General features: G+C 39.8%; 1 protein-coding gene across 5 annotated transcripts in view; it reads left to right on the top strand.

The window, feature by feature from the left end:
• The window catches only part of SCAF8 (SR-related CTD associated factor 8), a 579,788-nt gene that overhangs the window by 204,248 nt on the left and 360,616 nt on the right, over positions 1-14,924 (top strand). For all 5 annotated transcript variants that reach the window (XR_008402065.1, XR_008402066.1, XM_053710977.1 and 2 more), the window contains 2 exons: positions 5,920-6,098; positions 14,243-14,387. Coding sequence is in view for 3 of the 5 variants with exons in the window: in XM_053710977.1 (XP_053566952.1) it covers positions 5,920-6,098; positions 14,243-14,387 (324 nt within the window). In the remaining 2 variants the exon portion in view is untranslated. The remainder of the gene's footprint in view (positions 1-5,919; positions 6,099-14,242; positions 14,388-14,924) is intronic.

Below are 14,924 nucleotides of genomic sequence, written 5' to 3'. Positions count from 1 at the left end.
TGTATGGACATTTTTGCAACCAGGTATATATGTATAATATTTTTGGTATACAGTTTGTATATTATTTGGGAAACAGTGTCAGTATATTAGTGGATTGTATGCATACTATATAGTACTTTCAGTGCTACTTTTTGTATTTCATTATACAATATTTTCTAGTAATCAAAGAAACCTGCAGCTGACTAAGTCAGCATGCAGGGTTTGCCCCCGATCCGGAATCGGATCAAGTGGTGGGCAGACTTTCTCAGTTCTCTCAAGTCTGGATACGAGATGTCCCAGATCCCTGGGCTGTGGACATAGTATCTCAGGGTTACAAATTGGAATTCAAGACTTTTTCCTCCCAGGGGCAGATTCCACCTTTCAAGATTATCTGCAGACCAGATAAAGAGAGAGGCGTTCTTGAAATGTGTACGGGGTCTTTCCTCCCTAGGAGTGATAGTCCCAGTACAGAAACAGGGTTTAGGTTTTTATTCCAATCTGTTCGTGGTTGCCAAAAAAGAGGGAACTTTTTCTCCTATTCCGGACCTGAAGTGTCTAAACAAGTTTCTCAGAGTACCGTCCTTCAAGATGGAAACTATTTGTTCCATTCTTCCTTTGACACTAGAGGGTCAGTTCATGTCGACCATAGACCTGAAGAATGCGTATCTTCATGTTCCCATTCACATGGATCATCACAAATTTCTGAGATTTGCCTTTCTGGACAAACACTTTCAGTTTGTGGCTCTTTCGTTTGGGCTTGCCACAGCTCCCAGAATTTTCTCAAAGGTTCTGGGAGCTCTCTTGGCAGTGATCTGGTCTTGGGGAATTGCATTAACACCCTACCTGGATGACATATTAGTTCAGGCGCCATCTTTTCAACAAGCAAAGTCTCACACAGAGATCTTGTTGTCTTTTTTTTCGTTCCCACGGATGGAAGGTGAATTTGGAAAAGAGTTCTCTTGTTCCAGCTACAAGGGTAATTTTCTTAGGGACCATAATAGATTCCCCATCAATGAAGATTTTTCTGACAGTAAGAAGAGCCAAAATTCTTTCCTCTTGCCTCTCTCTACAGTTTACTCTTCGACCATCAGTGACTCAATGTATGGAGGTAATCGGTCTGATGGTGGCTTCCATGGAAATCATTCCCTTTGCCCGTTTCCATTTGAGAGCTCTACAGTTGTGCATGCTCAGACAATGGAACAGGGATCATGCAGATCTGTCTGAGGATAGATCTAGATCCGTCGACAAGAGACTCTCTCTCCCGTGGTGGCTTTCTCAGGAACATCTGTCTCGGGGCACATGTTTTCGGAGACCTTCCTGGGTGATTGTGATGACAGACATCAGTCTGCTAGGTTGGGGAGCAGTCTGGCACTCGTTAAAGGCGCAGGGTCTATGGACTCGGGAGGAGTCTGCTCTCCCCATAAATATCCTGGAGTTGAGCGATTTACAATTCTCTGTTGACTTGGCCTCAGATGGCCTTAGCCAGGTTTATCAAGTTCCAGTCGGACAATATAACCTCAGTGGCGAACATCAACCATCAGGGAGGAACTCGGAGTTCCTTAGCCATGAAGGAGGTGGCTCGGATTATTCAGTGGGCGGAAGTTCACACTTACTGTGCGTCTATCTGCCATCCACATTCCAGGAGTGGACAACTGGGAAGCGGATTTCGTGAACAGACAGACTTTTCATCCCGGGGAGTGCGAACTCCATCCTGAGGTGTTCTCCAGCTTAACCCTCAAATGGAGGATGCCAGAGTTAGATCTGATGGCTTCTCTGCAAAATGCCAAGCTTCCAAGGTACGGTTCAAGGTCAAGGGATCCTCAGGCTACTCTGATAGATGCTCTAGTGGTTCCTTGGGACTTCAGTCTGGCATACTTGTTTGCTCAGGGTCCATTCCTTCATCCAAATCTCGTTTCTCTGAAGTTGACTGCTTGGAGACAACGCTTAATTCTGTCTAAGCGTGTTTTTTCTTTCTTTTTCATTGAGACCATGATTCAGACTCGCAAGCCTGTTACTAGAAAGATTTACCATAAGATATGGCGTAAATATCTTTATTGGTGTGAATGCAAGGGCTACTCTGGGAAGGTCTGGAGAAAGGCTTATCAGTTAGTACCCTTAAGGGTCAGATATCTGCGTTATCTGTTTTGCTACATAAGTGGCTGGCAGACGTGCCAGATGTGCAATCTTTTTGTGAGGCCATGGTCAGAATCAGGCCTGTGTTTGTCTGTTGCTCCGCCTTGGAGCCTTAACCTTGTTCTTAAAGTTTTGCAGCGGGCTCCGTTTGAGCCGATGCATGCCATAGTTATTAAAGGGACACTGAACCCACATTTTTTTCTTTTGTGATTCAGATAGAACATGAAATTTTAAGCAACTTTTTAATTGACTCCTAATATCAAATGTTCTTCTTTATCTTGCTATCTTTATTTGAAAAAGAAGGCATCTAAGGTTTTTTGGTTCAGTACTCTGGACAGCACTTTTTATTGGTGGATGAATTTATCCACCAATAAGCAAGAACAACTAAGGTTGTTCACCAAAAATGGGCCGGCATCTAAACTTACATTCTTGCATTTCAAATAAAGATACCAAGAGAATGAAGAAAGTGTGATAATAGGAGTAAATTAGAAAGTTGCTTACAATGTCATGTTCTATCTGAATAACGAAAAGTTTCGGAACTCTCTGCCTTGCAGTGTGATTCGCCTTATCTTATCTTTCATGCTGATAAGGCGGTTCTTCGTACTAAGTTCGGTTTTCTTCCTGAAGTTGTTTCAAATTAAAATATTATTCAGGAAATTGTTGTTCCTTCTCTATGTCCTAATCCTTCTTCTTATAAGGAACGCTTGTTGCACAACTTGGATGTTGTGCCTGCTCTTAAATTTTATTTGCAGGTGACAAAGGATTTTCGCCAGTCTTCTGCTCTGTTTGTTTGTTTGTTTGTTTCTCTGGGAGACGTAAAGATCAGAAAGCTACCGCTACTTCTTTTTCTCTCTGGTTAAGAAGTATAATTAATTTGGCTTATGAGACTGCTGGACAGCAGCCTCCTGAGAGAATTACGGCTCATTCCACGAGAGCTGTCTCCTCTTCTTGGGCTTTCAAAAATGAAGCTTCTGTGGAACAAATTTGCAAGGCTGCCACTTGGTCTTCTTTGTGTACTTTTTCCAAATTTTATAAATTTGATACTTTTGCCTCGGCTGAGGCCTCTTTTGGGAGGAAGGTTCTTCAAGCGGTGGTGCTTTCTGTTTAGGTATACCTGACTTGTCCCTCCCTAGTCCTCAGTGTCCTCTAGCTTGGGTATTGGTTCCCAACAGTAATTGAGGACGCCGTGGACTCACCATATCTTAGGAATAAAAACAAAATTTATGCTCCTGATAAAAAAAATTATTTCCGGATATGGTGAGTCCACGGCCCCTCCCTTTTTAATTAAGCCAGTTATGCACCTTGTGTTAATCATTTTTTTCTTCATTTACCTTCGGTCGAATGACTTGGGTTTGTGGTAAGAGGAGTGATACTTAACAGTTTGACTGTGGTGCTCTTTGCCTCCTCCTGCTGGCCAGGAATGATATTCCCAACAGTAATTGAGGATGCTGTGGACTCACCATATCCGGAAATAAATTAATTTATCAGGTAAGCATACATTTAGTTTTTTCTTCTTTTTTTTTACACTTTAACGCTTTCTTTTTTTTTTGCATGATCCTTTAAAGCAGGGGTGTCCAAACTTTGCTCTTCAGAGGTTTTGGAACTACATTTCCGATGATGCTCAGCCAGCATTTTATCTAGCTGAGCATCTTGGGAAATGTAGTTCCAAAACCTCTGGAGAGCAAAGTTTGGACATCCCTGCTTTAAAGGGACACTAAATAAATTATGAAAACATAAGAATGTTATTTCCTGCCTTCCTCTAGTTATGGGTGCCACCATGTTGAAATTTAGCTTTCACTGCATCTCAGTGCTGATGTGTTTGCACATATGCAGCAACTTGCCTAAAGATACCTGCAGTGTAACTTAAAGGATTACTTTCTGTTATAATTTTTAAGCTAAACAACTAACATATTAAAGTTAATAAACATTAATTAAAACCTACTGACCTATATTTTCTCCAAAACGAAGTTTCATAACGTTCTAAAAGTTATATCTTTTATTCGCCGATGATGTCACGTTATCCTGCCCACTATTTTCAGCACTGCATGTTCAAAATACTTAAACCAATAACTTTGTGTTTAAAGCGCCATTTTGAAACCTAGGTATTGTAAACGGATTGGTACAGAGCAAAGGATACCCACGGAGTGGGTTTGGAAAACAATTAAATTTGCAGACAAGATTTCTGATATACGGTAGAGATATGTTAATGAAATGCTATTGATAAAAAGCGTATTTGGGGTAGTTAGTTAGTAACAGGCATAGAAAATATTTACTTACAGTGGCCCTTTAAGTTCCAAAAATAGCTGCACTTATAATTAGAGGGAGGTGCATGAAATGCATTTAGTGTTTAATGTTCCTTTAATCATTATAGTTCCCACTCAGCAGCAATGTCACCTGATGCAAATATGCACAGGGGACACATGTTCATGAAAACATTGCAACAATAGTGTCATCCCAGCTGTGGTATTATAGCAACCACAATGTTGCAACTGGGAAACAATCCTGGTATAAACACCATTCTATGTGCTACAAATAATGTTTATTACATGTGATTCCATAATCTACATTGTGCCAAGTTTTGGCTGAACAGAGGGAACGAACAGCATGTAGTAGAGTATTTTGGTCACCACAAAAAAAAATCGGCACTGTACAACAAAATAATACACAGCTACAATAATAAAAACAAATTTTGTCAAACAAATTAAAAGACCAGTAAATACAGTATATTTGCATAATGAAAAAATACATGATAAAGACAATGCAATAGCACTTAACTTCAAATGAGTAGTAGATTTTTTTTTCTGACCATTTCAGAGTTATGTCTATTTAAAGAATACTGCAAAAGGTTAACTACACTGTCTGTAGTAAAGCTGCAGACAGGTAATTGAACACAGCTGCGCTATCTGAGCAGATAGCTTAATGTGTGCAGTAACAGAAATTCCTATTAGTGGAGTTTGAAAATATATATATAAATAAAATTTAATCACAATTAAAATAAAACTCTTTTAGCAATGCATCGCAAAAAATACATATATAATAGAATTACACAGCAAAATATACAGTCAATAAAATCATTAATTATTAATGTGCATTTTATTGACTGTATATATTGCTGTGTAATTCTATTTATACATGTATTTTTTTGTGATGCATTGCTAAAAGAGTTTTATTTTAATTGTGATTAAATTTTATTTATATATATATATTTTCAAACTCCACTAATAGGAATTTCTGTTACTGCACACATTAAGCTATCTGCTCAGATAGCGCAGCTGTGTTCAATTACCTGTCTGCAGCTTTACTACAGACAGTGTAGTTAACCTTTTGCAGTATTATTTCATTAAGGTGTGAGGGATTCCTTATATATACACTGCTGCTTTTGTGTTTTTAATTCTAGCGCTGAGGTTGACCATTTTTTCTGTTTATGCATATTTAAATCCTACTGTACCATGTGACAGCCATCAGCCAATCACAAATGTGTATACTTATATTCTGTGAATTCTGTCACGTGCTCAGTAGGAGTTGGTGACTCAAAAGTGTAAATATAAAAAGACTGCTCATTTTGTTAATGGAAGTAAATTGGAAAGTTTTTTAAAATTGCATTCTGTATCTGATATCTGAATCATGAAGTTTAATTTTGACTTGAGTGTCCCTTTAACTATTTTATGCTCTTAAAAAAGTTTGTGATAGTTGCTAGAAAAAGCAAAACTTGAATCATTTGTGTTGCCATTTAGTTTTTTTTAATATTAGTATGCATCATATGGCATAATTACATTCATTAAAAAAAAAGTTTGTTTTTTATTCTAGATTGGGAAACCCATAGAAGCACAGAAGCAACTGTTGTCAAAGAGCCTGCAACTACTATTACTGCCCCTCCTGCTCATTCCCCCAACCCCACTACAACTGCTCAAAGTCCAGTTACTCCTAAATCAACATTTATAAGTACACAGCCTGAGGCCTACACCCAGCCTGTGGCAATGCTTCAGGTTAGTATAACACAGAAAGAAGTTGTGTTCTTGTTGGTTGAGTAGAAATACAATTGGTGGATCAAAAGGGTATTCATCTGGTTACTGTTCTCTCATATATATATATATATATATATATATATATATATATATATATATATATATATATATATATATATATTCACTTTAAAATCCTTTTCCCATCTTGTACCCAAAGATTTTCCTACAACACTTTCTAGTGGTGCATTAAAGGGACATTGTGCTCAAAGCAGCACTTTAAACATGTTTAAAATATTGTTTTTCCAATAACCATTGTAAAGTGAAACCTGATTTTAAATTTAAAGGATGTGCAACCAATACCTATGATTCTATCTTTTAATGACTGACAGGAAGAGCTCCCACAGTGCAGATTATTAAAAACAGACATTATTTAAAAACAGAACCAAAAAAAACCCCAGCCCTAAATGGCAACCCGATTGGCTAAGACAAAGAGCCTATAATTACAGTGACTGTAATTATAGGCTCTTTGTCTCAGCCAATCAGGTTGCCATTTAGGGCTGTTTTTTTTAAATATTTTTTTTATTGTAATCCAGATTCCAAATGTCCAATATTCCAACGACTTATCTTGTAAATAGGTTATGGCATGAACAAGAGAATATAGAAGGAATAACTGATTCTTTGATCTTAATTTTTTCATTCAACTAATATACTAATTAATTATGGGACAGTGCTGATAAAAAGTAAATTGTGACATTTTACCGTAACTGTTTGGAAATTTATATTTTACAAACATTTAATACACAACTGCCAAAGCTAAAGGCCCAGGCCACATCCTGTCCACCAAAGTATTTTTATTTTTTTATTTTTTTTGGTGACCCTCTTTAGTACTTATAATAAAATAAAAAGCTTATGTATTCATACAAATTCTGTCAATTTAATTAGTATTTAAAGTTATCTTTAATGTGTTAATAGTAACTAATTTCGTATGCATTTTTTTAAATGTGGTTACCATTCTATCATATATCAGACATTATCTCTCTAGGTCAAAGTTTCTAAAATTTAATATAAACTGTATATCTCCATGTAAGAGTTACAAAGGCTTCTTCTTCATTTTAGCATACAATTGAAAAGTGTGTTCACAAGAAATACAAGTCAAGCAGATTAGTTAGTATCAACAATGTTTTTTAGGGTTGCACCGATACTAGTATCGGTATCGGTACCGATACCAAGTATTTGCATGAGTACTTGTACTCGTGCAAATGTACCGATACTTAAAGCGATACCTCCACTTCCTACCCATATGCTATCTTGTGGCGTTTTTTTCAAACTGCATGTTCCCATTTCATTTTAAACTGGAGTGGAGACTAAACTAAAAATTGTTTACTACTGTTCTGCCAATACAAATTGTTGTTATATGTATTATTGTAGGAGAGATCACTGTACCTCGTTCAGGCAAACCCCTGAAGTACTGGGCAGTTAATAAACAGATTTCCAGCTCTGGCTAAAATGGCCCAAAAATATCTTTCTGCTCCATGCAGTAGTGTGGAAAGTGAAAGACTGTTCAACTTAGAGTCGAACCTCCATACAAATGTCAGATTGATGTTATGTAACAGCCCTACAACCCAATTGCATCACCCCTTTAAATTGAATATTTTATTGTAATATTTTTTATTTATAAACGTGTTCAGTGAACTTTGTGACAAATAATACTGTTTTATTATTTCCTAATGTCTTTTGAATTACAGTCCTCTATAATTATAAAGAAGGAATCTTAAATAATTATTATTATTACTGTATTGTGCTTGGTAAAATGTCACATGACATTTAAAAAAAAAAAAGTATTGGTAATTGGTATCGGCGAGTATTTGAAAACAAGTATCGGTACTTGTACTCGGTCATTAAAAAATGGTATCGGTGCAACCCTAATGTTTTTGCTAATGTTATAGACACCACCTAATTCCATGTTAACTTTAGCCCGAATGTAGACACTTTCTTCTCCAGAAGTTTTATATGGTATGGCCTGTGAGACTGCAGCCAATATTTCTCTTGTAAGGTGTATCCAGTCCACGGATCATCCATTACTTGTGGGATATTCTCATTTCCCAACAGGAAGTTGCAAGAGGACACCCACAGCAGAGCTGTCTATATAGCTCCTCCCCTAGCTGTTATTTTGCTTCAATCAAAAGTTTATTATTTTTTAAATGGTACCCGGAGTTGTACTATTTTGTTCCAGGCAGAAAAATAGAAGAATCTGCCTGTGATTTCTATGATCTTAGCAGGTTGTAACTAAGATCCATTGCTGTTCTCACACATGACTGAAGAGAGAGATAACTTCAGCGTGGGAATGGCGTGCAGGTTATCCTGCTATGAGGTATGTGCAGTTAAGATTTTTTCTAGAAGATGTGAAATGCTAGAAATTGCTGCTGATACCAAATTTATGTAAGGTAAGCCTGAATACAGTGATTTAATAGCGACTGGTATGCTTACTTTCTGAGGTAATACTCTTTTATATTTACAATATAAAATGTTTGCTGGCATGTTTAAACGTTTTTATATATACTTTGGTGATAAACTTTATTGGGGCCTAGTTTTTTTCCACATGGCAGGCTTAAATTTGCCTAGAAACATTTTCCTGAGGCTTTCCACTGTGTTACTATGAGTGGGAGGGGCCTAATTTAGCGCTTTTTTTGCGTACAGACTGAGACATCCAGCTTCCTCCAGGAGTCCCCTGAATGCTATAGGACATCTCTAGAGGGCTCTTAGGCTTTCCAAAATCGTTTGTTGGGGAAGGTAGGCCCACAGCAAGGCTGTGGCAGTTTGGTGTGACTGTTAAAAAACGTCTATATCGTTTTTTTGATCCGTTTTTTGAACTAAGGGGTTAATCATCCATTTGCAAGTAGGTGCAATGCTCTGTTAGCTTATTATACACACTGTAAACATTTTGTTTGATTTACTGCCTTTTTTCACTGTTTTTTCAAAACAAAATTTGTTTCTCTTAAAGGCACAGTACCGTTTCTTATATTTGCTTGTTAACTTGATTTAAAGTGTTTTCCAAGCTTGTTAGTCTCGTTGCTAGTCTGTACAAACATGTCTCACATAGAGGAAACTCCTTGTTCATTATGTTTAAAAGCCATAATGGAACCCCCTCTTAGAATGTGTACCAAATGTACTGATTTCACTTTAAGCAATAAAGATCATATTCTGTCTTTAAAAAATTTATCACCAGAGGAATCTGACGAGGGGGAAGTTATGCCGACTAACTCTCCCCACGTGTCAGATCCTTTGACTCCCGCTCAAGGGACTCACACTCAAATGGCGCCAAGTACATCTAGGGCGCCCATAGCGTTTACTTTACAAGACATGGCGGCAGTCATGGATAATACACTGTCAGCGGTATTAGCCAGACTACCTGAATTTAGAGGAAAGCGAGATAGCTCTGGAGTTAGACGAAATACAGAGCATACTGACGCTTTAAGAGCTATGTCTGATACTGCTTCACAATATGCAGAAGCTGAAGAAGGAGAGCTTCTTTCTGTGGGTTATGTTTCTGACTCAGGGAAGATGATACAATCTGATTCTGATATCTCTACATTTAAATTTAAGCTTGAACACCTCCGCGTGTTACTCAGGGAGGTTTTAGCTGCTCTGAATGACTGTGATACAATTGCAGTGCCAGAGAAATTGTGTATGCTGGATAAATACTATGCAGTACCGGTGTGCACTGATGTTTTTCCAATACCTAAAAGGTTTACAGAAATTATTACTAAGGAATGGGATAGACCAGGTGTGCCGTTCTCTTCCCCTCCTATTTTTAGAAAAATGTTTCCAATAGATGCCACCACACGGGACTTATGGCAGACAGTTCCTAAGGTGGAGGGAGCAGTTTCTACTCTAGCAAAGCGTACTACTATCCCTGTCGAGGACAGTTGTGCTTTCTTAGATCCAATGGATAAAACGTTAGAGGGTTACCTTAAGTAAATGTTTATTCAACAAGGTTTTATCCTACAGCCCCTTGCATGCATTGCTCCTGTCACTGCTGCTGCGGCGTTCTGGTTTGAGTCCCTGGAAGAGGCTTTACAGGTAGCGACTCCATTGGATGACATACTTGACAAGCTTAGAGCACTTAAGCTAGCCAATTCTTTTATTTCTGATGCCATTGTTCATTTGACTAAACTAACGGCTAAGAATTCTGGTTTTACTATCCAGGCGCGCAGAGCGCTATGGCTTAAATCATGGTCAGCTGACGTTACTTCAAAGTCTAAGCTGCTTAACATTCCCTTCAAGGGGCAGACCCTATTCGGGCCTGGTTTGAAGGAGATTATTGCTGATATCACTGGAGGAAAAGGTCATGCCCTTCCTCAGGATAGGTCCAAATCAAGGGCCAAACAGTCTAATTTTCTTGCCTTTCGAAGCTTCAAGGCAAGTGCGGCATCAACTTCCTCTAATGCAAAACAAGAGGGAACTTTTGCTCAGTCCAAGACGGTCTGGAGACCTAACCAGACCTGGAACAAAGGTAAGCAGGCCAAAAAGCCTGCTGCTGCCTCTAAGACAGCATGAAGGAACGGCCCCCTATCCGGTAACGGATCTAGTAGGGGGCAGACTTTCGCTCTTCGCCCAGGCGTGGGCAAGAGATGTCCAGGATCCCTGGGCGTTGGAAATTATATCCCAGGGATATCTTCTGGACTTCAAGGCTTCCCCCCCAAAAGGGAGATTTCACCTTTCACAATTATCTGCAAACCAGATAAAGAGAGAGGCATTCTTACACTGTGTACAAGACCTCCTAGTTATGGGAGTGATCCATCCATTTCCAAAGGAGGAACAGGGACAGGGATTTTACTCAAATCTGTTTGTGGTTCCCAAAAAAGAGGGAACCTTCAGACCAATTTTGGATCTAAAGATCTTAAACAAATTCCTCAAAGTTCCGTCGTTCAAGATGGAAACTATTCGTACCATCCTACCTATGATCCAGGAGGGTCAATACATGACTACAGTGGATTTAAAGGATGCTTATCTTCACATTCCGATACACAAATATCATCATCGGTTTCTCAGGTTTGCCTTCCTAGACAGGCATTACCAGTTTGTAGCTCTTCCCTTTGGCTTAGCTACAGCCCCAAGAATTTTTCCGAAGGTTCTGGGGTCGCTTCTGGCGGTTCTAAGTCCGCGGGGCATAGCAGTGGCCCCTTATTTAGACGACATCCTGATTCAGGCGTCAAACTTCCAAATTGCCAATTCTCATACGGACATAGTGTTGGCATTTCTGAGGTCGCATGGGTGGAAGGTGAACGAGGAAAAGAGTTCTCTATCCCCCCTCACAAGAGTTTCCTTCCTAGGGATTTACCTGACGGAGTCCTGGTTATCAAAACTTCTAAATTCCTGCCGTGTTCTTTATTCCATTCCTCGCCCTTCGGTGGCTCAGTGCATGGAAGTAATCGGCTTAATGGTAGCGGCAATGGACATAGTGCCGTTTGCACGCCTACATCTCAGACCGCTGCAACTCTGCATGCTCAGTCAGTGGAATGGGGATTACACAGATTTGTCCCCTCTACTAAATCTGGATCAAGAGACCAGGGATTCTCTTCTCTGGTGGCTATCTCGGGTCCATCTGTCCAAAGGTATGACCTTTCGCAGGCCACATTGGACAATTGTAATGACAGATGCCAGCCTTCTAGGTTGGGGTGCAGTCTGGAACTCCCTGAAGGCTCAGGGATCGTGGACTCAGGAGGAGTCACTCCTTCCAATAAATATTCTGGAACTGAGAGCGATATTCAATGCTCTTCAGGCTTGGCCTCAGTTAGCAACTCTGAGGTTCAACAGATTTCAGTCGGACAACATCACGACTGTGGCTTACATCAACCATCAAGGGGGAACAAGGAGTTCCCTAGCGATGTTAGAAGTCTCAAAGATAATTCGCTGGGCAGAGATTCACTCTTGCCACCTATCAGCTATCCATATCCCGGGTGTAGAGAACTGGGAGGCGGATTTTCTAAGTCGTCAGACTTTTCATCCGGGGGAGTGGGAACTCCACCCGGAGGTGTTTGCACAATTGATTCATCCTTGGGGCAAACAAGAACTGGATCTCATGGCGTCTCGCCAGAACGCCAAGCTTCCTTGTTACAGATCCAGGTCCAGGGATCCCAAGGCGACGCTGATAGATGCTCTAGCAGCGCCCTGGTCTTTCCATCTGGCTTATGTGTTTCCACCGTTTCCTCTGCTCCCTCGTCTGATTGCCAAGATCAAGCAGGAGAGAGCATCAGTGATATTTATAGCGCCTGCGTGGCCACGCAGGACCTGGTATGCAGATCTAGTGGACATGTCATCCTTTCCACCTTGGACTCTGCCGTTAAGACAAGACCTTCTACTACAAGGTCCTTTCAATCATCCAAATCTAATTTCTCTGAGACTGACTGCCTGGAGATTGAACGCTTGATGCAAAGCGTGGCTTCTCCGAGTCAGTCATTGATACCTTAATACAGGCACGAAAGCCTGTCACCAGGAAAATTTACCATAAGATATGGCGTAAATATCTTTATTGGTGTGAATCCAAGCATTACTCATGGAGTAAGGTCAGGATTCCCAGGATATTATCCTTTCTCCAAGAAGGTTTGGAAAAAGGATTGTCAGCTAATTCCTTAAAGGGACAGATTTCTGCCCTGTCTATTCTTTTGCACAAGCGTCTGGCAGATGTTCCAGACGTTCAAGCATTTTGTCAGGCTTTAGTTAGAATCAAGCCTGTGTTTAAACCTGTTGCTCCTCCATGGAGCTTAAATCTGGTTCTTAAGGTTCTTCAAGGAGTTCCGTTTGAACCTCTTCATTCCATAGATATCAAACTTTTATCTTGGAAAGTTCTGTTTTTGGTAGCTATTTCCTCGGCTTGTAGAGTCTCAGAGTTATCTGCTTTACAATGTGATTCTCCTTATCTGATCTTCCATGCGGATAAGGTAGTCCTGCGTACCAAACCTGGGTTTTTACCTAAGGTGGTATCTAATAAGAATATCAATCAAGAGATTGTTGTTCCATCTTTGTGTCCTAATCCTTCTTCAAAGAAGGAACGTCTATTACACAATCTGGACGTGGTTCGTGCTTTAAAGTTTTACTTACAAGCTACTAAAGATTTTCGTCAAACATCTGCTTTGTTTGTTGTCTACTCTGGACAGAGGAGAGGTCAAAAGGCTTTGGCAACCTCTCTTTCTTTTTGGCTAAGAAGCATAATCCGCTTAGCCTATGAGACTGCTGGCCAGCAGCCTCCAGAAAGGATTACAGCTCATTCTACTAGGGCTGTGGCTTCCACATGGGCCTTTAAAAATGAGGCTTCTGTTGAACAGATTTGCAAGGCGGCGACTTGGTCTTCGCTTCATACTTTTTCAAAATTCTACAAATTTGATGCTTCTTCGGGGTCTATTTTTGGGAGAAAGGTTTTACAGGCAGCTGTACCTGCCTTGTCCCTCCCTTCATCCGTGTACTTTAGCTTTGGTATTGGTATCCCACAAGTAATGGATGATCCGTGGACTGGATACACCTTACAAGAGAAAACATAATTTATGCTTACCTGATAAATTTATTTCTCTTGTGGTGTATCCAGTCCACAGCCCTCCCTGTCATTTTAAGGCAGGTATTTTTTAATTTTAAACTACAGTCACCACTGCACCCTATGGTTTCTCCTTTCTCTGCTTGTTTTCGGTCGAATGACTGGATATGGCAGTTAGGGGAGGAGCTATGTAGACAGCTCTGCTGTGGGTGTCCTCTTGCAACTTCCTGTTGGGAATGAGAATATCCCACAAGTAATGGATGATTCGTGGACTGGATACACCACAAGAGAAATAAATTTATCAGGTAAGCATAAATTATGTTTTATAAAGAATTGTTTTAACCACTGCTTCCTAAACCCTCTCTGCCACCTCAGAGGTGGGGGGTAAAAAATTATCCTGGGCTCATCTGACTAGAGTTATTAGCAATCTCTGCATAAGAACAGGAGGCAGTGTTGCACAAGCTAATGCTGCCCACAAGTTGTGGTTGTCAGTTGGGACGTTCCACTACCTGTGAACCTTTTTCATCCGGACAGTGATAAATCTGCCCCCAAAATGTACTTATATGTAGCAGTCTGCTCTGCAGAGATATAACTGAAGCTGATATTTTTTTTATTTTTTTGAACATACTAAAAACAGATTCCAGTTGCCCCCGCAATCCCAGCTGTAAGTTTAGTACCTCCAGCATTTCCTGTCTCAATGTCAGTGCCTCCCCCAGGCTTCCATGGTATCCCACCGCCTGCCTTCATGAGGGCAAGTTTCAACCCTTCACATCCACCTCCTGGTAAGTAAATGCTTATGATGGTACCAGTATTCTCCCGTATGGTAGTGCAAAACGTTATTGTATGACATGGCATGATAATAGTGAGGAGAAAACAAAACTATTAATTTCTTTATCGAGATAGTGGCAAAGCAGGTCAAATGATCTGATTAAGGATATCTCCTACAGCTCTACTGGTTGACATTGGAAAACTCTTCAAGTATAAAAATAAAACCATATGTTTTAAGCCTAGGTATATCCATTTTTCAAAATAAATTACATTTTTGCAAAACTTGAAATTCCCTTTAAAGGGGCAAGGTGCAGAATTTTTTACGTTTGCTGTCCCTTTAATTGTGCACCAGTATTTTAAGTAACACCTTGCATATGCAGTACAGTATCATCAAGGGCCACATATGTACCCCATACATTTTCTAAAGGGGCATCCAGTACATTAAAAGAAAGAGAATAAGGAGGAAGGAAATTGTAGTTGAAGTGAAGGAATATTTTAGTGGTAAAACAGGATTTGTATGTCCCTGTCTGTCATTTGCAATAGTTGACATT

The sequence above is a fragment of the Bombina bombina genome, chromosome 4, assembly GCF_027579735.1.
Source record: "Bombina bombina isolate aBomBom1 chromosome 4, aBomBom1.pri, whole genome shotgun sequence".
NCBI classification, from domain to species: domain Eukaryota; kingdom Metazoa; phylum Chordata; class Amphibia; order Anura; family Bombinatoridae; genus Bombina; species Bombina bombina.
The sequence above is the reverse complement of the archived record's forward strand: the minus strand, read 5'-3'. Positions and strand labels throughout refer to the sequence as shown.